The 25917-nt window shown below is 57.1% G+C and overlaps 1 protein-coding gene across 1 annotated transcript in view; it reads left to right on the plus strand.

The window, feature by feature from the left end:
* PHACTR3 (phosphatase and actin regulator 3) overlaps positions 1-25917 on the plus strand; it is a 213522-nt gene that overhangs the window by 123664 nt on the left and 63941 nt on the right. The window contains exons 5-7 of the mRNA XM_058287272.1: positions 117-326; positions 4131-4305; positions 4997-5244. Of these exons, the coding sequence (XP_058143255.1) occupies positions 117-326; positions 4131-4305; positions 4997-5244 (633 nt within the window). The remainder of the gene's footprint in view (positions 1-116; positions 327-4130; positions 4306-4996; positions 5245-25917) is intronic.

Genomic DNA, 25917 nt, shown 5'->3' on the forward strand with positions numbered 1-25917 from the left:
ATTTTGTTCCATACTAAAAATCCCACCCACTGAAGGCCCCCTGGTTTCCACTTTCTCGTCCAGCACGGTCTATAAACAGACCCTGTTTTAAGAATTCTCTTTTGTCTTTGCACCAGCCAAGATGCCGCCCGTGCGCAGCGGTGAAGAAGCAGTGGACGTCGGTGTCCTGCCTGCCTCGGGGGAGCCTGCCCAGGCCTTAGCGGGGTCTGACTCCTCAGACAGTCCCCACAGACCCCTGGAGAGATCTGTGGGCCAGCTCCCCAGCCCCCCACTGCTGCCCACCCCACCACCCAAGGCAGGCTCCAAAATCATGAAAAACGCCACAGGTGGGTCTACAGGCGTGCGTCCGTCCGTTCACCCATCTGTCCATCTGTCCGTCCATCCATCCATCCATCTGTCCATGCCTTCAGCCAGCCTTGACTGGACCCCTAGGATCCTGTTGCCAGCTTTCGCTTCTGCGCCTGTGCTCTAGGGCAGCACCCGAGGCAGGTGGCAGCTGTGATGGTGGTGGCGGGTTGCTCGGCTCCGCTGGAGTCAGAGTGTCGTTTTTCTTGCTCCGTCTTTCTCTCTCTGCTGGTCTCCTTTTTACTGATTCAGTCCCTGGGCTCCAGTATGAGTCAGGAATGAACTCTGAGGGGTGGTGCTCAGGGAGGGGGGCGGGAGCAGGGCAGGCACCCCAAAGCTGTCTCTTCCACAGCCACACCGGCTCAGTGATTCCAGGGTGAAGAGTTTCTTTTCTGCCTTTGGTACTGCTTGTCCCATCACTTCTGGGAACAGAGACACTGCTGGCTTTGGAGAAAGCAGGGTCTTCACCAGTAGTGGATGTTTTAAAAGAGTAAAATCTCCTAGGTGACCTCAGAGCCAGCAGGTGTGGAAGGTGACGACCCAGCAGAGCTCAGCAGTTTTGCTCCAATCCCTTGACCATCCACGCTACTTGCCATTTGTTGGTTCTCACCAGTCCTGGACATTCCTTGGATTTCTTGCTGCTGAGACTACGTCTTGGCGACTGGTTTAATTGTCTAAGTGTTCCCGGCTCTTGCTTTTTCCTTTTCTTTCTGGGAAATGTTTGCTTCAGCATGTGGCCGCTAGGTGGCAGCAGAGGCGAACGTTCCCTTACCTGGGCAGACGCACAGGGACCAGGGCATGCAGGTGCCCAGCTGAGTCCCACCTGCCGCCCTCTTGCCAGAGCAGGGACAGCAGGTGTCCTGGCCAGGTGGTGGGCGAAGGCAGAGTGAGCCCCCCTTCCAGAGGTCAGAGAATCAGCTGTAGCCAAATTAACTCCACACCAGCACCCCAGACTTGTGTCCTGGGTCTTTCTGGTGTTCAGTATTTTTTTTTAATTGTTAGGATTTTAAATAGTTTAATGTTTAAATATTAATGTCTATAAAACCATAGAAAAATCTGATCTAGAATACAAACGTCTGGCTTTTCTTGAAAAGTCTCTGTAACTGGCAACCCCCGGCGCTTTTTCCCTCGGGGCGACAACTAGGGGGGAGCCGGGTCGCAGCGGCCCCTCGACGTGGGCAGGCTCGCCTCTGCCGGCGCAGCCCCCCTCCTTCCTGCTGAGCTGCACGAAGCCCCTCGCCTCATCTGCGTCCACCCTGGAGCCGTGAGAGTCCACCGCCCTCGCCGCAGGCTTGCCCTGCCCCGAGCAGAGGGCATGTGCTACCTCTGCCCCCTGGATCCCCTGGGCAGCGCGCCTGCGGGGGGCAGCGGCCTGCGGGGGGGCAGCGGGCCAGCGGGGGGCAGCGGGCCTGCGGGGGGCAGCGGCCTGCGGGGGTGCAGTGGGCCTGGGGGGGGCAGTGGCCTGCGGGCTTGGCACGTGGCCTCTGGGGTTGTGCTGCGGGTTCGAGCCCTGCCGCTCCCCTGCCTAGACTTGCTTTTTGAACCTCAGTTTCCTTGTCTGTAAAATGGGGGTGGGAGAGGACCCACAGCTCAGGTTGAAGGAGGCAAGGCCCTGGGAGGGGTGAGCTCAGGCCATCCTCATTGCCTCAGTTTCCCTGTCTGTAAACTGGGCTAGTACTGCCTCCCTGGTAGATGGGTGATGAGGGTTGGAGGACTCGGTGTGCTGAGGAAGAGCTCAGCCCTGGTGGGCCGGCGCAGCTTCCGCAGGTGCCGGGGCTACTCGGGAACGGGCAGGTGGAGCGCACAGAAGCCAGGGTGGCCTACAAACCAGCTTGGGGAGAGCCCCCGCCCGCCCAGCCACGCCGCCCAGTGTGCACATCTGAGGCCACCTGCCCCTCAGGCCCGAGCTCACCGTCCAACCGAGAAGCCTCGCCCGCCCCGACCCCCTCTCCCACCTCCACTGGCTGCCCTCAGTGCGTCCGCATCTCCGTCCCTCCCAGAAGTCATTTTGTCCCCTTCCCGTCGGCCTTTGCCCCACTGGCCCCGCTGCCGCTCTGGCAAAAGCAGGTGCTCTCGCAGAAGTCGAAATACCCCACATCCTCCCTGCGGCTTTGTGCCCCTCTTTACTTCTGGGTTATTGATTAATTGACCCCCTGGACGTCCCTGGGCTGTATCTGGGAAGCTCTCCTGTTTCTGGTGTTTGGGGCGTGGGGGTGCGTCAGCGCCCTCCCTCGCCTTGTTGGGGACAAGAGGGGGTCCAGCAGGGCCTGCTCTGCCAAGACTCACCTGGAAACGAGGCTCTGTCGCTCCCTCTGGTTGTGCGCCGGGACCTCGTCCTTGCCTGTGGCCGGGCCCCTGGGCCCGTTTGTTCCTGCCTCAGGCCCTGCGGGGAGCTGAGCCCCCATTTTGCGGGCAGAGAGCCCGAGGTGGGGCGGTGGTGGCTGGAGGCCAGGCGCCCTGCAGGACGATGTGGGCACCTGCCATGGAGCGCACCTGGGGAGTCTTTGAGGGAAGGGGGGGCCACGCCTCTTTAGGTCAGGCTTGAATGAGCCCGTTTTGAGGCATCTTCAGGTTCACTTTCTAAGAATGTCTTTTTTTTCATTTCCCCTTCCCTTGCCCCCAGCTGTCTGCTCTCTGCCCATTCGCTGTGTGTTCTATGTCCGCTTGTATTCTTGTCAGCGGCACCGGGAATCTTGTCTCTCTTTGTTGCGTCACCTTGTTGCGTCAGCTCTCCTTGTGTGCGGCACCATTCCTGGGCAGGCTGCACTTTCTTTTGCACTGGGCGGCTCTCATTACAGGGCGCACTCTTTGCATGTGGGGCTCCCCTACACGGGGGACACCCCTGTGTGGCAGGGCACTCCTTGCGTGCGTCAGCACTGCGTGAGGGCCAGCTCATCACACAGGCCAGGAGGTCCTGGGTTTGGACCTTGAACCCTCCATGTGGTAGGCGGATGCTCTATCTCTTGAGCCATATCCGCTTCCCAGCCAATACGTCTTGATTGCACGTGTATCAGGTTCCGTGCCTGAGGGTGCAGCAGGAAGGGGGGTGGGCAAAGGCCCTGCCCCCTGGAGAGGCTGGGGCACCCCGGGTCCCACCAGGCAACAGGTTCTAAGCAAGGATGGGGTGCACAGAACGCTTCCCTGAGGAAGGGGCAGCCTGCAGAGGAGGGAAAAGCATTTCCAGCAGGGGGAATAGCCTGTGCCAAGGTTCAGAGCAGAGCATGTCAGTGCCTCCAAGGCCTGGAGATGTTCCTGGGCTGGAGAGCGACTGGGCAGTGGGGGGTGCAGAGGGCTGAGCACAACAGGACCCGAGGGCCAGGCCGTGAACCTGGATTGCCACCCCAGGGAAGTGGGAGCAACGCAATTGGCGTTGCCTTCCGGAAGGATGCCACTCTCCGAGGTACAGAGAGAGGCCGGAGGTAACGGTGCAAGGATGACATGGGAAGGGCAGAGAGCGGCCACGGCGCCATCCAGGTTGAACGACCGCTGCAGAGCTCGGGGAACTTTGGGGTCCACTGGAGGAAGTGGGGCTTTGACCCCCGGCTCCGTCACAGGGAAACAGGAAGGAGCCTTTCTCGGTCTGCACCTTGCAGGGAGGCGTTGATCTCTGGCCTCTGGTGCGTCCCACTGGGCGCGGCGCTGGGCAGACGCAGCCTCGCTTCCTCTTAGGGGGCCCGGGGCCCAGGGCCCGGTGCAGGATCTCGGGCCGGGCCTTCGCCTGTAGGTGCGGTGCCGGGCGCCGCGCCCCGAAGGATGACGTTCTCGTTGGTTCCCCCCAACTGCAGGCCAAGCTCCTCTCTTCCAAGGCACTGGTGGGAAGAGCGCCGACCCCCCGCTCCGAGCTCAGCTGTCCACCCCCACGGGGTCTCCACACCTCACCTCCGTCCACAGGCCGCTGCCCCCCAGCCGGGTCATCGAGGAGCTGCACAGAGCACTGGCCACGAAGCACCGACAGGACAGGTGCGGGCGGGCCCCAGGCTGCCTGATGCCGGCGGCCGCAGACTCTTAATCACTGTTTTTTCTTTATTATTTTTTAATGTTACATTAAAAAATTATGAGGTTCCGCTATACCCCCCCACCCCTCCCATAACAACCCCCCCCACCACCGCGGCACTCATTGCACTTGGCGAACACACCCGGGAGCACCGCCGCACCACACGGAGGACAGTCCACGCTCTGGTTCACACTGTCCCCCAGTCCGCCCAGTGGGTTATGGCAGGACATACAATGTCCAGCGTCTGTCCCTGCAACGCCGTTCAGGACTTAACGACTTTTGACGGGGGGCCCCGTGTTTTTGTTTTGCACTGGGGCCCTCTGGTCACAAAGCTGGGCTCGAGCCCCACGTTCCGAGGGGACGGTCGGGGGGGTGCACCCGAGAGCCTTGCCCCGGAGCCTGCACAAGCCCCTGGGGGGCAGGGGCGTCACGAGCCCCTGAGGGAGCATGCCCCCGCACCCCGCTCCGGTCCTCAGCCGGGAGCCGTGTGCGCTGTCCCCTCTGGGCCCCTCCAACCGCTGCTGTGCTCTCGGTCTCAGGAGAGAAGCCCCTGCCCGAGGCCGCGGCCCCGGGGTTCTCACTGTGGGTCCCTGGGGCGGGTCTGCTGGTTTGGGGGTGACGGCGTGACGGGTGACCCGGAGTATCTTTCTGATTTAGTTTTCAAGGAAGGGAGAACAAAGGGTCTCCGAAGAAGCGCGTGGACCTCCGCCTGTCGAGAACGTCCAGCGTGGAGCGGAGTAAGGAGAAGGAGGCGGCCTGGGGCTTCGACGGGACCCCGGAGCACAAGCGGGCGGCGCCCAAGGACTTCGAGGAGGACAAGGAGAACCTGCTGGCGAATCCCGAGCTCTCGGACGACCTGCTCCTGTATCAGGACGAGGAGGCTCTGAACGACTCCGTGATCTCCGGTGAGACCAGGTGGCCTTGAACCTGGCCGTCTCCGGGAGGGAGGGCGCGCGCTTCCTGGGGGGCGCATCTGCCGGAGGGAGGCGGGGCTCAGCCGCCAGGAGAGGGGAGGGGCGACTCGGGGAGGGGAGGCTCATGGGGGGGAGACTCGTGGAGGGGAGACTCGTGGGAGGGAGACTCGTGGGGGGGAATCTCAGGGGAGGGGTGACCTGGGGGAGGGGTGACCCAGGGGAGGGGTGACTCGGGAGGGGCAACTCGGGGGGGGTGACTCATGGGAGGGGAGGCTCAGGGAGGTTCGTGGCGGGGGGAGGCTCATGGGGGGGGAGACTCATGGAGGGGAGACTCGTGGGGGGGAAACTCAGGGGAGGGGAGACCCGGGAGAGGGGTGACCCAGGGGAGGGGCAGCTCATGGGGGGGAGACTCGGGGAGGCTCGTGGGAAGGGGAGACTCGGGGGAGGGGAGGCTCGTGGGAGGGGAGACGCGGGGGAGGGGAGGTTTGTGGGAGGGGAGACTCGGGGGAGGGGAGACTCGGGGGAGGGGAGACTCGGGGGAGGGGAGACTCGGGGGAGGGGAGGTTTGTGGGAGGGGAGACTCGGGGGAGGGGAGGTTTGTGGGAGGGGAGACTCGGGGGAGGGGAGGTTTGTGGGAGGGGAGACTCGGGGGAGGGGAGGTTTGTGGGAGGGGAGACTCGGGGGAGGGGAGGTTTGTGGGAGGGGAGACTCGGGGGAGGGGAGGTTTCTGGGAGGGGAGACTCGGGGGAGGGGCGGCCCCCGAAGCTGGCCCGGGGCGGCTGGAGTCAGCTCAAGGTTGTGTTTTGATAGTTGAGTATTAATTTCACACGTATTAGGGAAAAACCGTGAAAGCTGGCCCAGCGAGGGCCTTGGTGGATAGTACTGCCTGGGATGAGCCAAAGCCGAGAAGATAACTGACTGTTACAGGTACACGTGGTCCACAGATGGTGCAGGAGCGGGACGGGGGCGCACAAACGTCGAATGTTTGGACGCAGGGCATTGCGGCAGGGCGTGCCCTCGCACGGCTCCGCCGGCTCCTGCGGCCACGGGCGCCCTCCCACCTTTGCCGTCGTCCCTGTCCTCTCACGTGTGCACCAGCCCTGGGTGGGGCCACCCTCTCAGCCTCACCCGAGCCCAGGACTTCCCCAAGGTCCTGCCAGCAGTGAGGTCACAGCCACGGGTGCCAGGGAGGACACCTGTCCTTCGGCGGCTTGATCCGCCACAGCAGGCCTCCCCTGCTGGTCCCGGGACCACCCCGTTGTGGGTGGGGCCCGCTGCCCCCACCAGGGGCTCCCGCCGGCTGAAAGGCTGAGCCTCTAAGTTTCTAGTCCCAGAGTCTATAACGGGGGATCCCTCACCCCAGAAATCGAACTCAGAAAGGAGATGCCTTGTTTTTATCACCTTAAAAGGGTCATAACTGCCCAAAGTTCTGGATCTCCACCCAAGATGAAATGCTTGGGAGAAAGCCTCAGCCTCGGTTATGGAGAAAGCTTGTAAAGGAAGCGGCCCTTTCTTGGGAAGACCCCTCCCCAGCAGGCTGTGCGCGGTGAGGGCCTCAGGCCGGCTTTTATCTGCTGCTCTGCGCAGGCACGGAGCTCAAACGCTGCCCCTGCTCGCTGCAGCAGCTGCTTTAGATCCTGCGGTGTCGGCGCAGATCCACGCCCAGCAGATCCGCTGGTTATTAGCCAGAACACCTGCGGCTTTAGTGCGTGCCAGGCACTCCTGACGGGGACTGAGTATTAGCTCGTCCCAAATGGCATGCCAAGGACATTTTTATCCGCTATTTTGTCACCCCCAATTCTCTACCAGTCGCCATCATCGTGCACCTACGTTAGAATTTAACTTCCAGAAAAGGTGGCGGCCCCCGAGGCAGAGCTGCTTCGAGCCTCCCCGGGCCTGTCCCGCCTGGCCGAGCTTCCCGATGAGCGGGTGCGTCTCGGGGCCCGCGGCTTCGGCGGCGGGTTTCTGTACGCGGCGTGGACGGGGTCCCGGTTGGAGCTCAGGGTCGTGTGTTCCAGGAGCCCCGCTTACATCACGGCTGCGCCTGGCGCTTACGCCAAGTCCACGCGTGCCTGCGCGCTCCCTCCCTCACGCCGGGTGCTTCGGGGGAGTGTGGTTCCTGCCAGCAAAGCAGGCCTCTGGGAGCCTCCCGAGGACACTGGAGGCAAGTTTTACAATACGGAGGGTGGTTTTCACGTCTTTGCTATCCTAAGGTCCAAGTTTAAGATTTGCTAGGGAAAGCGACTTTCTTTGGTCTTTTCTCCTGTCCTGAGCCCAAAAGCAGGGACCCATGTCTGTCCCCAGGGCCTGGCGGAAAGCACATGCCAGGGGTACAGGGGCTGCCGGGCGAGTGGGGGCTGGAGGCTGGGAAACGCGCGTGCAGGGCATCAGTGTTGCTATGTGATGGGCACACTTCCCCAGGGCCGCGGCACAGGGGGCATTGGTGTTGCTATGGGGCGGGCACAGTTCCCTAGGGCCGCAGCGGCTGCTCAGCACTCGCCCTCTATCCAGTGCTCCCTGCCCAGGCTTGCAGGGCACGAGTGTCCTGGCCCACAGTCTGTTTTGTGCTGGCACCAGTCCCTGAATTTGTCCACTGTGGGGCCTTCTTGGTTGAGGTTGGCCACGCACCCCACGGGGCTCCTACCCGGCCCACTGTGCAGAAAGACCTTCCGGAAGGGTTGAGACCACCCTGTCCTCACTGAACCCCTTTCCAAGCTCTGTGACCTCGGGCGAGTTAATTGACCTCTCTGTGCCTCAGCTCCACCATCTGTGAAGTGGGCGAGATGAGAGAGTTGTCAGGAGGGTTGTGAGAGATGCTGCACCTACACGCAGCCCCTGCTCGGGGTCCGTGAGCGTTGGTGCTGTCGTTTGCTATGTCATTAACGAGGAATGTGTAGGAACAGTGGAAATGAGGAATCTCGGCGCAGGTGATGAAAACCAGGCCCCGCAGGATCAGAACGAGTGCCGGCCCCTGATTTTGTCGCTGTTCCGTGGCCGAGGTGTACCATGTGAGCACACGGGCCCTGGCCCCTCGGCTGATGCATTGGTTAATTTACCGAGAATGCCGATGTCCCCGCAGCCTGCACGGGCATGTCTGCCCCCTGTGTAATGGGACGTGGTTTTGCTTGCCTGCTTCGCCCAGAACAAGGACAGTGAGTTAAATAATCGCAGGGTGCCCTGCTCAGCAGGACGGGCTGGAGGAGTCCTTGAGTGGGAAGAGAAGCCCCAGGCAGGCCGGGGGTGGCACCTGTCACCAGCCGCCTCCCCCAGGCCAGGTGGGGGCCCCCGGGGCTCCTGGCCTCAGCTGTGGGAGCGGCGCCCACCCTCTCGGCTTCCCTGGGGCACCCCAGGCAGGGTGTCCTCTGTGGCTGGAGGGTGAGCGCCGGGCCTCCCTTGTCCTGTCACAAGGTTCAGCAAGGCCACAGCAGCGGGCTGTCGACGTCGCCAGCGGGGCTCGGTGTTCCCCCAGGTCACACCCACCTGGACCGCGGGGCACGAGCCCATTAGGAAACGGGGTCTTTGTGGGTGTAATTAGCTGAGGGTCCTGGGTTGGGGGTCCAGTGCCTGGCGGCCTGAGCAGAGGAGACACAGGTACCCAGAGGAGGCGCTCGTGTGAAGACGGAGGTGGAGCTGAGAGGGGCGTGGGCCCAGGGGATCTGGCGCCGCAGGGGCTGCAGGGGCAGGAAGGAGCGTCCTGCGGCCTTCAGAGGTGCGCTGCCTGCTGCCCCCGTGTTGGCGCCGTGACCTCTGGGACTGGAGAGGAGAAACGCCAGCCTCAAGGCACCCGGTTTGTGGGGCTGGGTCGTGCACTCCGAGCACAGTCATCCTGACTGCCGTCGTCTCCTCCAGCTTGATCCTCATCATTGTCGTCTCCTCCATCATCATCCTCACTGTCGTCATCTCCTCCATCATCATCATCGTCGTCTCCTCCATCATTGTCATCATCTCCTCCGTCTCCTCCATCATTGTCATCGTCTCCTCCTTCATCATCCTCACTGTTGTCTTCTCCCCCGTCATCATCCTCATCTTCGTCGTCTCCTCCATCATCATCCTCACCACCATCATCTCCTCCCTCATCATCGTTGTCTCCTCCATCCTCCTCCTCATCGTTGTCATCTCCTCCATCATCATTGTCGTCGTCTTCCTCGTTAAAACAAGGACTCTGGTGGTCGGCAGCCCCTCAGGAGCCGGGCGCTCGCTGAACCTGTAGACGGCCCCCGCTGAACCTGTAGACGGCCCCCGCTGAACCTGTAGACGGCCCCCGCCGTCCTTTCATCGGCTCCCCCGCCACCCGGTAACTGCCGAGGAGAGCCAGGCCCCGCCCTGAGCCCGGGCTGTGGAGGTGGGCGCTGCCAGGAGGACCGCCCGACCCCTCCCCGGCAGTGCCTGCTGCCCTCTCATGTGTCCACGTCGGCCACGGCAAACCGCCCGTGCGCCTGGTGGCTTCCCTTCAGCCTGGTCCTCTTGTATTTGCGCGAGCTGTGGGCGCTTAGCAGAGTGCCAAGTGTGAGAGAGGCGTAAGAGCTGGGCGGGAGGGCGCCGAGGCCGCTCTGGTGGCCGTCGCGTGTGCCCAGCAGGCCTGCGAGGTGCGCCTCTCTCCAGCATCCTGCGAGGCTGGGAACGGGAGAAGAGGGGCTCAGAGAAGCCCGTTTGCTGGGGAGCAGAGTCAGACCTGGACCTGGGGGCCCCAGATTCCAGAGCCGCCGCTCAACTCTGCCGAGAAGCCCCAGCGACGGCCACGGTTGGGGGGAAGAAGCGTCTCGTAAACGTGCGTGCGGCCACCGACAGGTGCTGCCCCCTGAAGACCGCGTGGGCACAGGCTGTCAGATGTGGCGGAGTGACGCTGACATTCTCCATTCTACAGAAACTGAGCTGCTGGAAATCACAGATGCGCAGTGACCTCGGGGCTCTGGTCAGAGTTTAAGAGCCACGTGCTTGCTGTTCGGCACCTGCTCCAGCGACTCGAGCCGCGCTGTCACAACGGCTTATTTATATCGGGGCTTCTTGGCCTGGATGCTGGACGCCAGACGTGGACACGTTGTACGGAGGGGCCGTCCTGGGCTTTCTGGGCTGGGGGGTGGCATCCCTGACCTCTGCGCCAGGTGCCAAGGGCACCCCCTCCTGTTGTGACAACCAGAAGTGTCTGCGGACACTGCCCCGTGGTCCAGGGAGCAGACGGCCCACGTGAGAAGCGGTGCACTCGTGGATATTGTCTAGAACGACTCAGGGTAGAGGAGTCGAAGCAAAGTGGCCATCACTGAGGGGCGAGGGATGGAACCAGTGGCCAGTGTCTGACGCGGCCGGTGCGTGGCCGGGAGACAGAACAGGTGGCTGTCCTGGATCGCGAGCCTGTCGAAGGTGAACTGAGAGTGACAGAGAGAAAGATCTCATTTTGTCACTTTTAAAAATAAACCCACGTACACCCACGAACACACATACCCAACTGCGTTCTGTGCGACATGGAAGAAGTTTGGGCCTTGCTGGGCTTTGGGCTAATCGATTATACTTTCGTTAAAATAGCCCATTAGAGGGAAACGGACTTTGGCCCAGTGGTTAGGGCGTCCGTCTACCATATGGGAGGTCCGCGGTTCAAACCCCGGGCCTCCTTGACCCGTGTGGAGCTGGCCATGTGCAGTGCTGATGCGCGCAAGGAGTGCCGTGCCACACAAGGGTGTCCCCCGTGTGGGGGAGCCCCACGCGCAAGGAGTGCGCCCGTGAGGAAAGCCGCCCAGCGTGAAAAGAAAGTGCAGCCTGCCCAGGAATGGCGCCGCCCACACTTCCCGTACCGCTGACGACAACAGAAGCGGACAAAGAAACAAGATGCAGCAAATAGACACCAAGAACAGACAACCAGGGAAGGGGGGGAAATTAAATAAATAAATAAATCTTTAAAAAAAAAAAATAGCCCATTAGAGTTTGGAATATCTGAAGTTATATTGTTGTAGAATTTGAGAGAGGTTCAATTATTTGTGTATAGAGAGGCAGGACTCAGGAATGATTTTGAGAAGGAAAAATGGTTTACTGATGGCCGGCTGGACTCGGGAGCTTTCTGTTGCAAACCTGAGCCCCGAACAAGATTTTTGAGTCCCTTTTATACAGAGAGGAAAGGCCAAATGGTCCTTTTGTTTCAGTTCTCAATAGGCTTAAATTAGCATATATCTTCCACATCCTAGGTAAGCTTTTAGCATGGACTTCATACATTCTAGATAAGCTTTTAGCCCATTTAGTTTGCATTTTCCCTGAATATTTAAAGTTTATAGAGTTTTCATTGATAAACTGTTTCCTGGGACTAGAGTCGTTGCCATGGTCGCCAAGGGCAGGACTGCAGCCTCTCATCATCCCACACCCACAAGTCAGGACAGACAGCTTAGGTTAAGGTTATCTCCGAAGAGACAAAGAGCCTCCCACCCATAGCCCACATCAATATATACACATCACACATTGTGTTTCAACTTAAAACATGACTGCAAATGACACCACCAAAAAGCCAACACGACACGTGGCACACCTTCCCTTGTTCCTGGGCCTCCGGTGGAGGGACGAGACCTTGCCCAAACTCCCCCCCTGTGCGTCTTCTGTGATTTCCAGCTCAGTTTCTGTAAAACGGAGTGAAGACTTAGGCATTTGCAAAGCGATGCCAGTGCTCACTCCTGCCTCGTATTTTCCTTTGATCTTCTGTATTTCTCTCCCTCAAGCCTGATTCGGGAGCTGTGTCTTTGAGGAGTGACGTTTAATGATTTTTCTGCAGTGCAGCTCTCATAGGCTCGGCAGAACTATCCTTCCGGCCCTCAGGTTTCATCAGGTTGCATGTTTTCAGAATCTATGAAAATACAACCAAAGTGCTACCGGCCTACACAGGTGTGGCGAGAAAGGCTGACTCGGCAGGTGTCCAGGCGGGCCCGGGAGGCGGCGCCTGCGTGGGGGGCGCGAGGGCGAATGGCGCGGTTCGGCTGAGCGCAGAGGGGCGAGGGCAGCTAGCCCAGATGCTCACGTGGGCTGGGCGGGGGGCGGGGGCAGGGTTTTCTCCCGGGTCCGTCTTGTTTCTTTTGCTTTACACTTTAGCAAATGCACCTCTAGGCCAAGGTCCCGGAATGTGGTGGAGGGCTGAGGTGCCTGTGCCTTTCGCCTGCTGATCCTTGATTGGAAGCTGCCCTCAGAGGGTCTGTCCCGACCCCCTCCCCCCGGCAGAGCTGAGCAGGGCCCCCTCCTCCAGCTTTTTAAAATATTCTTTTACTGGAGTGGGGGGCCACGATCCGTCTTGGCAGAGACATACCAGACCTTTAAGGGCAAAGAGATTATGGGAAACTTAGAACGGTTTATTATTTCTCCTTATCTGTGTTGTTTGAGGTTTTACAATGGGCAGATCTTTGTATAATCTGAAAGTCAATGAGGATACGTTTTGTTTTGCAAAGACACCATCCCTGCTCTGGGACGTTCTCATTCTGACTCACCTGGGCAGGTGAGAATAGAATAACTTGACAAAGGCTGTAGCAGAGGGTTCACCTGGAGTGGGAGCAGGACGGGCAGGGGTGGAATGTCAGGAGGGGGGACAGCGGAGGCTTGAGGGGGGTTTCAAAGGATGCGTAAGAGTTTTCCAGGTGAGCAAAGTCATAGAGCGCAGCAGAGCTGGCCACGTTTGGGGAAGTGGCTGGTGCGGAATGCCAGACATCAAGTGTGATGCAGGAGGAGGCAGGTGGCCAAGGTGAGGACATGGACCGATTCTAGGACCTTCGTTGGTGCGGACAAGGGCTCACCGTGAGCATCTGGGGCTCCGGGAGCATTCCCCGTTTCCTGGGTAACCTGAAAGGCTTAGGGTCAGCCGTGCCACTGGGCAGTGTGCTCGCGGTTCAGAAGTGCCCCCTGCCTGGAAAGCCTGAGGTCAGTAATGAGCACTCGAGGGCCCCAGCAGGGATTCTCAGGGCCCCTGGCAGCTCTGGGCAAGGAGCTGTCCCAGAGATCCATGGCCCCTGGGGGCTCCCACACTTGCCTGGTCCTACCGTGTGAGCTGCGTCACCTGGCGGGGCCATCCTGCAGGGGCTGGCCGAGTGAGCCGCTCTCAGGGCTTTCTCCCCGGGGGGCGCCGGGGGCTGCTCCCTCCTGGGTCTGCTGAGCAGCGGGGGGCAGCGGCTGGTCCCCTGGAGGGTTGCACAGCTGGCGACACTTTATCCAAGGACAGGGGCCCTGTCCAGGGCCTCTTAGCAGACCCGTGGCCAGGTCGGCACCTCGGGGGCACTATCTAAAGAGGAGACCACAAAGTTTTCTGATGGTGCATCCTCAGTATTTGTACGTCGTGTATTTGTAAACTGTGTGTGTATGGTACCACTCTAGTATATTGCATCCATGATAAAATACGCACACAATGTCAGCCCTACAAGGAATGGCATTCCCACACATGTTACAACAGGAATGAACCTTCAAGACATCGCGCCGAGTGAAGTAAGTCAGACATAAAGGGGCAAACAGTGTGTGATCCTGTTACGTGCGATACCTGGAGTAAGCAGATTTCAGAGGGACAGGTAGTGGGGTGCCAGGGCGTGGGGAGGGAGAAGGCCTTCTTGCTTAACGGATGCAGAGTTGCTGTTGAGGTGAAGAAAAATTGGGGGAATAGGTGGTGGTGATGGTAGCACAGCCCTGTGAGTTGTTACCACTGAACTGTGTGTGTAAAGTGGTTAAAAAGGGATTTTGAATTGTATATATGTCACTACAATAGAAAGTTTAATTTATACTCAAAATACACTGGTGTAGAAAGGAGGATAAGAAACAGCAAGTGCATAGATAAGCATTACTCTTTTCTACCCCAGCCTGGCCTGCTCAAGCTCCGAGAGGAGGCCCGGGCATCTGCATTCCAGCAGGCGCACGCAGGGCTGGGGATCCCGCCCAGGTGGATTGATCCTCCTTTATGTGCAAATGCTAGGTGGGTGCGGACTCAAGTAGAGGAGGGATTGCAGTGCTCCGTAGATTAAAAAAAAAAATCTTTGCTCTTTATTCAGCCCTGACTGTACGTCCCCTCCAGATCCCTCGGGGCTAACATTGAAAGCCTAATTTCTGTATGTCCTGCCATGGCCCTCGGGGTGGACTGGGGGAGTGTAAACTACACCGCTGCCCATGTGGTGCAGCAGTGCTCCAAAGTGTATTCGCCAAATGCAGTGAATGTGCCACGATGATGAAAGAGGTGGTTGACGTGGGAGGAGTGGGGTGAGGGGGGTGGGGGTATATGGGGACCTCATATAATTTTTTAATGTAACATAAAAAAAAAAAGAGGGAAAAAAGTTAAAAAAAAAAAAAAGCCTAGTTTCACCTGAAGGGCAATGCGGTGCGGGGATGTGGAACCCTCACGCAGCTGGAGGCTGGTCGCTGTGACTGGGGTGCGGTAAGCGGGGCGGCTCCCGGTGCTGCCAGAGTCGAACGAAAAGAGTAAAAACCTTGTGCAGGCGCCGGTGGACATAATCGTGAAAAGTGAAGGCTCCGTGCGCGGCATTTGAACCCTGTTTTGAGCGTGGTGGAGGGCGTGTGGAAAGAAGCGCCTCCTGTGAGCGGGGACGCACGGGGCGCCGTGGGGAGTCTCCAGGAGCGCAGGGTGCTGCAGGGGTGCTGCCCGGTCCTGGCGGTCGCGCGCTGAGGTTTGAGGCGCTCCGGCAGACCTGCTGTTCTCCCCGTGGACACGCGGGGGCGCTGCGGGCGGCCTCTGCGCGGGGCGCGGGGCCCTGCGCTGGGGGGAGGTGGCGGTCGGGGCAGGGGTCCTGGGCGCCCAGCAGGTGCAGCAGCGGGAGGGTTCCTCCCTCCTCCCTCCCTCCTTTCTTTCTTTCCTTTCATTCCTTCCTTTCCTTTCTTTCTCTCTTTCCTTCTTTCCTTCCTTTCCTTCCTTTTCTTTCTTTTCTCTCTTCTTTTCTGGCAGTGAATCTGTGCCGGTGAGGCACACCTCGTGCTATTCCACCTAAGCCTGATTCCTGGTGACAGCTGGCTGCGGCAGGTGCTGTTGTCCCTTTTTTACAGTCGAGGAGACCCGGAGGGGAGAAGGGGGGTACCTGCCCGTCTTGTGCCCGGGTCACCGCGCTCTGCGGCCCCTGCAAGCCTCACCCCGGCACCCTCTCTTGAGCACCTCACTGTGCTAAGTGCCAGGAAGTCAGGGCCACTGGCAGAGCCCCGGCTACAGGCAGCTCCGCTGTCGGGGATAGGGACAGCCAATGGGCGACTTCAGGACTCGGGGACACGGGCCCGGGTGGGCGCAAAGGAAAGTGCGCCGGTGATTCCACAGCGCATGTCCCGGCAGCGCCGCGGGGCCACCTCGGGGCCTGCAGCGTTATCCCCAGGTGGGGAGGGAGCAAAGTCACCGCACAGCCTCCGCGAGCCCTGGCTGGGTGGGAATCTGAGCACAAACAGGAGGAGTCGTGATTCCCGAGGCGAAAGGGGCTGGGACCTCTCGAGGGGCACCAGCTTGAGCGAGGGCACCGGATGTGGGCGCTGCACCAGTGATTTGTCTCTTGGAACCCAATGTGGAGACTGACCTTTCCATACGATATGAAGAAAGGTCATGGGAAGCGGACGTGGCTCAACAGACAGGGCGTCCGCCTACCACATAGGAGGTCCAGGGTTCAAACCCCGGGCCCCCTGACCCGTGTGCAGCTGGCCCACGTGCAGTGCTGATGCACACAAGGAGTGCCGTGCCACACAGGGATGTTCGCCACAGAGGGGAGCCCCACGTCAAGGAGTGCACCCCGTAAGGAGAGCTGCCCTGTGCAAAAATGGCACAGCCCGCCCAGGAGTGGCGCCGCACACAGAGAGAGCTGACACAGCAAGATGATGCAGCAAAATGAGACACAGATTCCTGGTCCCACTGTCAAGAATAATACAAGCGGACACAGAGGAACACACAGCGAATGGACACAGAGAACAGACAACTGGGGAGGAGGGGGGAGCAGGGAAGGGGAGAGAAATTAAAAAAAAAATCTTAAAAAAAAAAAGCATACAATTCAAAATGGGCCCAAGTGGGGAGCCGCCCAGTGGATTCCCACATCCCCTACTTTGGCTGTGTGACCTTAGGCAAGTAGTTAACCTCTCTGTGCCTGGACGGATTCATCTGTGAAATAGGAATAATAAATCCTAGCCCCTGCCTTATAGGGCTCTTGGGTGGTAAAAGGGGAAAATGCACCAAAGGGTTCAGTCCTGTGCCTGGTACACAACAGGTGCTTGTTAAAAGCCATCTGTTCTTGCAGCTGTTGGGAGTGGAGCCTCTGCGGCTGAGGGGATCTTTCTAGGGTGCACGTCTGACCCTTCTGTCATGAGTCATACTTGCAGAAGTCCCAGGCTGTGTAAGTGGGGGTGAGGGGGGCCTCAGGGGGAAGGCAGAACAGGGACAATCAGCAGATCCTTGGCTTGGCCCAGCGAGAGAGGGATGTGGGCCTGGGGAAACTGAGGCAGGGAAGAGAAATGCAGACATGGGATGGGCCGGTGCTGGGGGCAGGAGTGCTGGCTGAGAGCATGGAGAGGAGGAGGGAGCATGGGGGCTTGTCCTGTGCTGGTGGCACACAGGGAGCCTGCCCAGCTCGTGGAGGCCCCCTGCTCCGGGTCACCCAGGGAGCAGCCATTCCAGGACATTTATTGAGCACCAACTGCACGTGTGGTGAGCAGAGCCACGTCTCGTTGTGGAGGGAGATGGAGTCAGTGGCCCCAGCGTCCGTTGGAGTGGCACCAGGGTACGTGGTGTGCTGTCCTCATGTGGGACCTGATATGATCCCCGAAGTCACTGTATTGTGTGGCCCAAGGTGTCTCTGCATCCCTTGCTTGTGGTGACACCCAGGTGGCACCTGCGCTCCTGTTTGCTCACAGGTCACGAAGCGCCACGCGCGCTCTAAGTCGCCCACGCTGCTGGCGTTCAGAAGGCAGAGCTTCTGCACCGACTCAGCGCTGTCCGCCCACCCCGGCCTCGGGCCTCGGCGCAGGAGCCGGGAAGGGTGGGCTTCTCCAGTTGGCGCTGCCCGTCCCCCAGCGTGGGCAGCCCCTGGGACCCGGGGAGCAACCAGAGGGCGCTGGCCAGGCGCTCAGCCCAGCACGCAGCATCTAGGGGCTGTCCCTTCTGGAGCCTCAGTTTCCCCCTTGTTAAAGCATAAGGCGGTCCTCCCTCTGAGAATTACCTGAGGAGACTCACCTATGTGCAGGTACCCATGGTCCTTCCAGGTAGGGGGCAGGTGGCCCTGGCTGTCCTTACAACAGGCCGAGCGTCCCAGGCCTGAGAGAGCTCTGGGAGGCTCACAGGGCCTGTGCCGCTGACGGGGACCTACTGAGCTCTCTGGGTGCAAGTGAGAGGCACGGAGGTCTCTATGCAGATGACAGGCACCTACGGAGGCCTCTGTGCAGGTAACAGGCACCTACAGAGGTCTCTATGCAGGTAACAGGCACTTATGGAGGCCTCTGTGCAGGTTAACAGGTACCTATTGAGGTCTGTATGCAGGTAGCAGGCATACACGGAGGTCTCTCTCTGTGCAGGTAGCAGGTGTCTGTTGAGTCCTCCTGGGGCTGCACGTGGAGGTCCTCACTAGCAGCGACCTTGGCCGTGGTCATCTGTTGTTTTTCTAACTCTTTACGTGGGGTATGCAGTACTCTTATAATCCACCCTTATGTGTTATTTCTTAAAGTTTATAAGTCAGCCCCGTCCTGAACCCACCTTTTTTAAAAAAATTTTTTTAAATTTATTAAAACATATCACACATACATAAACATACATAAACAATAAGTGTATAATAGTTGTGAACTTACAAAACAAACACATATAGCATCTTACCCTACCACCAATTGTTTTTAAACAATTGTTTTTAAACCTTTTTAACTAAAGATTGAAGAGCATTGTCAAAATATTACTACTAAACAAAGTATTTTCCCCTAACCAATCCAATTATTATCTTTATATCATTTATATATGAACATACATAAACAATTAAGTGTATAGTAAAAGTTGTGAACTTACAAAGCAAACATGCATAACATCATACAGAGGTCCCATACATCAACCCTCCACCAACACCTTGCATTGTCATGAGACATTTGTTACAAATTATGAAAGAATATTGTCAAAATCTTACTACTAATCATAGTCCTTATCTTACATTTGGTGTGTTTTCCCCCAACCCCCCATTATTATTTTTTAAATATATTTTTTTATGACAGAAATTGTAAACTTATAAAACAATCACACACATGTGCAGAATTCCCAGACAACACCCCTCCCTTAACACACCACAATGTGGTGTGTCATTTGCTACAGATAAAATAATATCATCTGATTTTTACCATGTCTATAGTGTACATTTGGCTCACATTTTCCATACTGCCTCAGTATCAACACAGTCCATCTTTCGCATGGATGCAAGAATATTATATTATTACTACTAACCACAGTCCACAGGTCACTCCAGCTGTATTTTTCCATGCTTCTCCACATTCCCAGCACCCTGCAGTAGTGATGTACATTTGTTCTAGCTAACAAAGGACGCTGTTGGCATCTGTACCATCAGTCATAATTCTCACCCACCTCTTGGCTTACTGTGCTATCCAGTTCCAAGATTATTCTCTAGCATTCTGTCAGTTGGCATTTATATAACTAGACTATCATTTACAGTCACATCCCCATTTATAGACTAGCTGTTACTCACTGTGCATTACCATCCACTCTGTACATTTCCACACTTTTACAATAAAGCTAATTAAAACTTCTACATACATTAAACATCAGTAGTCCACTAAGCCCTTCTCTTATCTCCTTTAAGAATCCACTGCCTACCACCAGGTCTCGAAGATATTTTCCAATAATTTCTTCTAGAAGTTTTATGGTTCTTTTATTTTTAGGTTTTTGATCCATTTTGAGTTAATTTTTGGATAAGGTGTAGATAGGGGTCCTCTTTCCTACTTTTGGCTATGAATATCCAATTCTTTCAGCACCTTTTGTTGAATGGACTGTTCTGCCCGAGCTGTGTGGGTTTGACAGGCTAGTCAAAAATCACTTGACCATGCATGTGAGGGTCTGTTTCTCAACCATAACTTTGGTTCCAGTGGTCTATTGTATCTGTCTTTAGGCCAGTACCATGTTGTTTTTACCACTATAGGTAGGTATTGTGATTTAAAGTCTGGAGATGAGAGTTCACTTGTCCTTTTTATGATGTTTCTGGCTGTTCAGGACTCCTTACCATTCCAAATAAATTTAATGATTGTGTTTTCAAATTTTTTCTTTAATGCTGGTGGAATTTTTATGGGGATTGCATTAAATCTGTATATCAATTTGAGTAGAATTGACATCTTAATGATATTTAGTCTTCCAGTCCATGAGCATGGAATGTTCTTCCAGTTCTTTAGGGCTTTTTTGATTTGTTTTAACATTGAGGTTGCAGTTTTCTGAATACAAGTGCTTTACATCATTGGTTAAGTTTGTTCCTGATATTTTATTTTCACCACTCTTTTGACACATTTAGTTACTTTTATTGATATAATCTTCATTTCTAGACTCTCTTCCAGGCCCCTCTCTCCTGTCTTTTCTTTTCAGACTCTAGCACACCCTTTAGTATTTCCTGAAAATCTGGTCTCTTGCTTAGAAATTCTCTCAGTTTCTGTTTATCTATGAATATTCTCATTTTTAAAAGACAGTCTTGCTGGACATAAGATTCTTGGCTTGGAGGTTTTCTCTTGTAGTACCTTAACTACATCAGACCACTGTTTTCTTGCCTCCATGGTTTCTGGTGAGAAATAAGCACTTGATCTAATTGGATATCTCTTATATGTTACGCATTGCTTTTTTCTTGCTGCTCTCATAATTCTCTCTTTGTCTTTGTCCTTTGACATTCTGATGAGTATGTGTCTTGGAGTTGGTCTATTAAGATTTTTTCAGATGGGAGTATGTTGTGCTTCTTGGACAGGGATATCTATGTCCTTCAACAGGGTTGGGAAATTTTCGACCATTATTTTTTCAAATATTCCTTCTGCCCCTTTTCCCTTCTCCTTCTGAGACACCCATGCACATATGTTTGCACACCTTTTGCTATCATTTAGTTCCCTGAGACCTTGTTCAATTTTTTCCATTCTTTTCTTCATCTCTTCTTTTCTGTGTTCTCTTTCAGAGGCCATTTCTTCAAGCTCACCAATCCTTTCTTCAGCCTCCTCAAATCTGCTATTATATGATTCCAGTGTTTTTTTCAGTTTCATTGATTGCACCTTTCATTCCCATGAGATCTGCTATTTTTCTATGTATACTTTCAAATTCTTTTTTGTGCTCATCCAATGTCTTCTTAATATCCTTAATCTCTTTAGCCATCTCATTGAATTTATTGAGGAGATTTGTTTGAACATCTATAATTAGTTGTTTCAACTCCTTTATGTCATCTGGAGACTTATCCTGTTCCTTTAACTGGGCCATAGCTTCCTGTTTCTTGGTGTGGATTGTAATTTTTTGTTGGTGTCTTTGCATCTGGCTTACTGGAGTATTTTTTCTGGGTGCAGTTTTTCTTTTCAGTTTAGGGCTTCCTATCCTTTCTCTGTTATGGTTATGCTGGTTATGCAGTAGGAGCCAAGCATGTAGTTGATGCTATAAGCTGTGGAGGCTCAAGCTGTCCTCATTACACCAGGGACCAATGAAGCTTCTTCCAACTTTCTCCTTTGCCCAGTGGTAGGGACAGAGTCACAGCTGTGTGGAATAATCCACATTCAGGCCTAGACTGTAGTTGCCCAGAGAGACTGATGAAGCTTCACGTCCCTTTTTCCCCTGCCTGGGGCGGGGATGGAGCTGCAGGTGTGGGCAGCGATCTATGCAGGGTGGGTCCAAGATGACCGCAGTTGCCCTGGTAGACTTCTGATTTTCAGCCTATGCCAGCCAAAGTTCCCTGCAGTCACCTGTATAGGCTGGTGCAGGGCTCCTCAGCCTCCTCCCCTCCAGAGGCAGGGCTGAAGCCTAGGCGGGCTGCAGGCTGATCTGTGTGAAAGAAACTGGTTCCTGCTGATACTGAGAGTTGCAGTCAGCCCGGCTTCCCCTCAGGCTGGGGTGGAGGTAGAATGGCGGCTACTGGGCTCTTTCTGACTTGGGCTGGTTCTCACCCCCCTGTTCCCAGGGTTATCTCTTAGCCAGCCAAGTCCCCAATCAGTACCTGAAATCAGCAGCCAACCATCTTCTCCTCCCCTGTTCCTGGGAAATGGAGCTCCCAAATCCCATCACAGAACAGCTCCTGGAGTGGCTTGTGCCGCCAGAGTAGGACAATCACCGGCCTCCATGGCTTGGCCGGTAATTTCCCGGAGAGGCTGGCGCAGGTCCCCGCAGCCTCCTCCCTGCTGGAGGTGGCGCTGGGGCCTGGACTAGAGCTGCAGTCTGACCTGGATGGAAAGAAGCTCGTCCCCCCAGCACTAGGATCCTCAGTCTGCCCCACTTCCCCTCGTGCCGGGCGCGGAGTTAAGATGGCGGCTCCTAGCCTCTTTCTGACTTGGACAGGCTCAAACTTAAGGTCTTCTCGGGATTATACTCTAGCCCGCTGAATTTCTTCATCAGTACCTGAAGTTAGTGCCCAACCGTCTCTTCCTCTCCTGTTTTGGGGAAGTGGAGCTTTCAATTTCAGCCACAGAAGAGCCCCCAAGGCGGCTTGTGCCTCCAGTGGAGGATGGCACTGGCCTCTGGGGCATGGAGCCTCTACTTACGAGTCTTCTCTGTAGACGGGCAGGCTCCTTCCTTCCACTCCCCCAAGGTCATTGCAGGATGTCCTTCTGGCCTCCTGGAGCCCCCAAACAGGTGCTTCAGCTAGCTCCAGAGAGCTCTGGATGTTTGCTAACTGCCCTGTAGCAGGAGCTGACTCTAGCAGCTCCTCACTCCACGCCATCCTGCTGGTTCTTCCTATATATATATATATATATATATATGTGTGTGTGTATATATATATATATGTGTGTATATATATATATATATATATATATATTTTTTTTTTTAAGATTTTTAAAAAATTTCTCTCCCCTCCTCTCCCCCAGTTGTCTGCTCTCTCTGTCAATTTACTGTGTGTTCTTCTGTGACTGCTTCTATCCTTACCAACGTCACCGGGAATCTGCGTTTCTTTTTGTGGCATCATCTTGTTGCGTCAGCTCTCCATGTGTGCAGCACTATTCCTGGGCAGGCTGCACTTTCCCTTGCACTGGGCGGCTCTCCTCACGGGGCGCACTCCTTGCACGTGGGGCTCCCCTATGCGGGGGACACCCCTGAGTGGCAGGGCACTCCTTGCACGCATCAGCATTGCACATGGGCCAGCTGCACACGGGTCAAGGAGGCCTGGGGTTTGAACCATGGACCTCCCATGTGGTAGATGGAGGCCCTAACCACTGGGCCAAGTCTGCTTCCCCCTATATTTTTTAATGTAACATTTTTTGTGATCTATATATCCGGGGTCCTTGTCCTTGGCAATGGGAGGAGAGATGACAGTTCTGAGCTCAATCATCCTTGCTCGCTGTGAAAATAAGTTGTAAGACATCATTGCGGAAGTTAAGCTTATCTGAGCCCACCTTTTGCACGATGCTCCTCTCGATGGCAGGGTCTCCCGGGCTTGACCCCTGGCACACCCTCACTTGCACCCCGTCCTTTCGGCCTGGGGAATGTGGTGGAGAGCAGTGATGATTCCAGAATCCACAATTCCCAGAGGCCAGATGAGAATGGGGCAGTCACTCATTCGACAAATATTCGTTGCGCACCTGCTAAGTGCCAGGAGTAGTTTTAGGTGCTGTGGCCCCCCTGCGTGAAGAAGATGGATAAGCCCCCGCCCTCTCGGGCAACGTCAGGGTCAGCGGGTGGGGTGGGGGCTTTGCTGCGTGTCGGGAGTGAAGGCCTCTCGGGACTCCAACTGCATTGGGCCCACCCGGACATCCAGGCTCAGCCCCTCCTCGAGGTCCACAGCCTTAGTCCCATCCACACAGGCCTCTTGGCCACGTCAGGGAACGTGGGCGCTGGGGCGAGGCTGTGGACACCTCGGGGGCCGTGGTTCTCTCTGCAGTGGAGGTACCTTGGGGCCGCAGAGGTGAGGAGCTGCGAGGGGGTCAGGGCTTCCGCGCTCTCCAGGGAGCCCTGGGGCGGCAGCACCCGCATTCCCAGGAGCTCAGCCGTGCAGAACCCGAGGCTGTGCCCTGATCTGCTGCACCAGCCTCAGCACTGAAATGGGGTCCCAGAGCTTCCTGGCACAGTCGAGGGGCACAGCCTGGGTCTAAAACGCCACCGTTGCTTCTGGGCAGTGTAGCTGAGTGGGCGTGGAGACTCCACTCCCTGGGAAAGGGGTCCTGGGAGGGGGCGGGATCAGGAACTTTGTTCCTGCTGCAGATTCTTATTCTTTTGGGTCAGGTACAAAGACCCATCAATGTGTCATTCTCAACATGGTGCCTGGCACATAGTAGGGCCCCAGCAGTGATGTACTGATGAACCTCGGTGCAAACCCAGAGGTGATGTGGCCGGGCTGGTGCCCTGCTGCAGTCCCCAGATGGTGACGCCGAGGCTCAGGAGGTTTGCATCCTTGAGTAGCACCTGGTGGATCTGAGCCAGCTCAGGTGCCCAGACAGGACCCTGACTTTTTTACCCGCCTCCACCGCCGCTCTAGAGCCACCCTCCAGAGAGACACGCCTCCTTTGCTCTTTGTGACGCAGACAGCAATGCGTCTTCCAGCCCCCAGCTCCCTGCTGCTGCTCGAGAGAGGCATGGCTACGGGGACCCTGTGCTCCCCAAGCTCCCAGCAGCCCAGATCCGAAATACTTTCCCGAAGACGCGTCCTTTCCCGTAGAAAGGCCAGATGGGAGCCGGCCTCGGCGTTCCCTGCTCAGCCTGAGATCTCTCAGACGTGCTGGGCCTGACAGCCTTTTCCCAATTGAGATAGACGAGAAAGGTGAGGCGGAGATGGTTTTAGGAACCAGGTGGCCCCACTGGGAGTGGTGGCATGAGCATCTGAAAGAGGAGAGAGGTGGCAGGTGTGTGCTCAGCGCGTCAGGAGTCGCTGGATAGAGAAGGAAGGCCCGGCTCTGCGATGGTCACAGGAGGCCCATTGGGAAGGGTCGACCAGAAGCCCCGGGAGGCACGGAGCCACCACAGTCGCCCACTCTGGCGGTGCCTTAAGTTCTTCTCCATCGAAGCTGCCGACGGCTTCATTTTCGAGTTTGAGCTCAGCGAGGGGACTCCTGCAGTCCCTGCCACCTGCTGCGGTCTTGTTGGCGCTCACACAGCCCTGGTCTCGTTGGGTTCTTCCCACGGGTTTCCCTTCATGGGGATCCGAGCAGGCTTCCCAGAGCCCTGCTGCTCAGGAGGCGCTGGTGGGCGAAGAGGAGCTGGAGCGGGAAGGGTGGGGGCACCGAGGGAGGGTCTGGGCGGGGGCCAGGACACGGTGGGGGAGCCCTCAGCTGGGGGGCTTGGGATGGAGAGGAGAGGGGCAGAGGCCGGAGAAGGCTTTGTCCCCCCTGCCCAGGAGCTGGAACAGGTGGGGAGCCTCGCAGGGGAGGGGTCTGCTCGGGTTTGCATCTCCGAGCCCCCGCCCTGCCCGGAGGGTGCTGAAGGGCGCTGTCCTCGGAGGACCTGGCAGGTTTCCTGGCTAAAGAAAAGGTTGGGGCAGCTACCAGCCACCTGCTGGAGAGGCGGGGCAGGAGCGGCTGCCGGGCTGAGGGCTGAGGGCCGAGGGCCGAGGGCCGAGGGGGACGGAGAGAGGGTGGGGGCTGGCTGCTGCTGGTGCCGGTTGACTGGGAGAGGAAACCTGGACCGGGGCAGGGCAAGAGGTCTCTGAGGTCCTTGGGGAAGTGCAAGGCGGGCACAGCGTTGGTGAAGAAATGCCGCACGCAGGACACAGATGTTTACGTTCCAGTGAAACTTTGCAGGCGTGTGGGCGGTCCTGCCGGGGCTTGGGTTGGTCCTGCTGACTCCTGCCCCGGAGCCAAAGCCCAGGCTGTTCCTCACCATGCTCAGACGCCCCCTCAGCAACCCCCGCGACCCCCCTCCAGCTCCCCGCCATGGCTCCCCTCCAGCACCCCCGGCCCCCTTCCAGCCCTCCCTGGTGCCCCTCCAGTCCCCCACGGCCCTCCACTTGCACGCCCTCTCTGTGGTTTCTTCCTGACCCCCCTCCCACGCGCAGCCTTGCTCTGCTGTCCTTTCCAGTGTCCAACTCGGTCCACCCCTAGACGGTGCGGCTGAAACGACATCTTCCCCGACTGCCCATCGTCACCCTCTTCATTCTCTGCCAAAACTCTTGCCTGTTTCTCCCGTGACTGACCCTCATCCCACCTAAGAGGGTGCCCAAGACTGGGGTTTGGACGCGGCCGCAGGCCGGCGATCCCAGCTGGAGGGAAGGAGCACCCGTCAGAACTTAAACAGGGAGCAGCTGGAACCCCCGTCCAGGGGTGGGGCGGGCTGGGCCTCTGTCACTGGCCTTGCTCAGAAGAGCAAAGACAAGAAACGGCCAGGGGCCCTTCCCGGCGGACTGGCTCAAGGACTGATGGAATCGTGTCGCGCCCACACCACGGGGCCGTTACGGCCTTTAGAGGGTGCCCGGCCCCGGGAGCCTGGCCGGATGGGTGTGGGCAAGGCGGCCCATGGCGGGGTCGCACCGCGTGGGCATGGTGGGATCCCGCTTCACCAAAACGTGAAGCTTCCGTGGGAGCCCGTGTGGAGTGTAGGACGGGGCCCGCCGTCACGCC

The sequence above is a fragment of the Dasypus novemcinctus genome, chromosome 24 (assembly GCF_030445035.2).
Source record: "Dasypus novemcinctus isolate mDasNov1 chromosome 24, mDasNov1.1.hap2, whole genome shotgun sequence".
Classification (NCBI taxonomy): domain Eukaryota; kingdom Metazoa; phylum Chordata; class Mammalia; order Cingulata; family Dasypodidae; genus Dasypus; species Dasypus novemcinctus.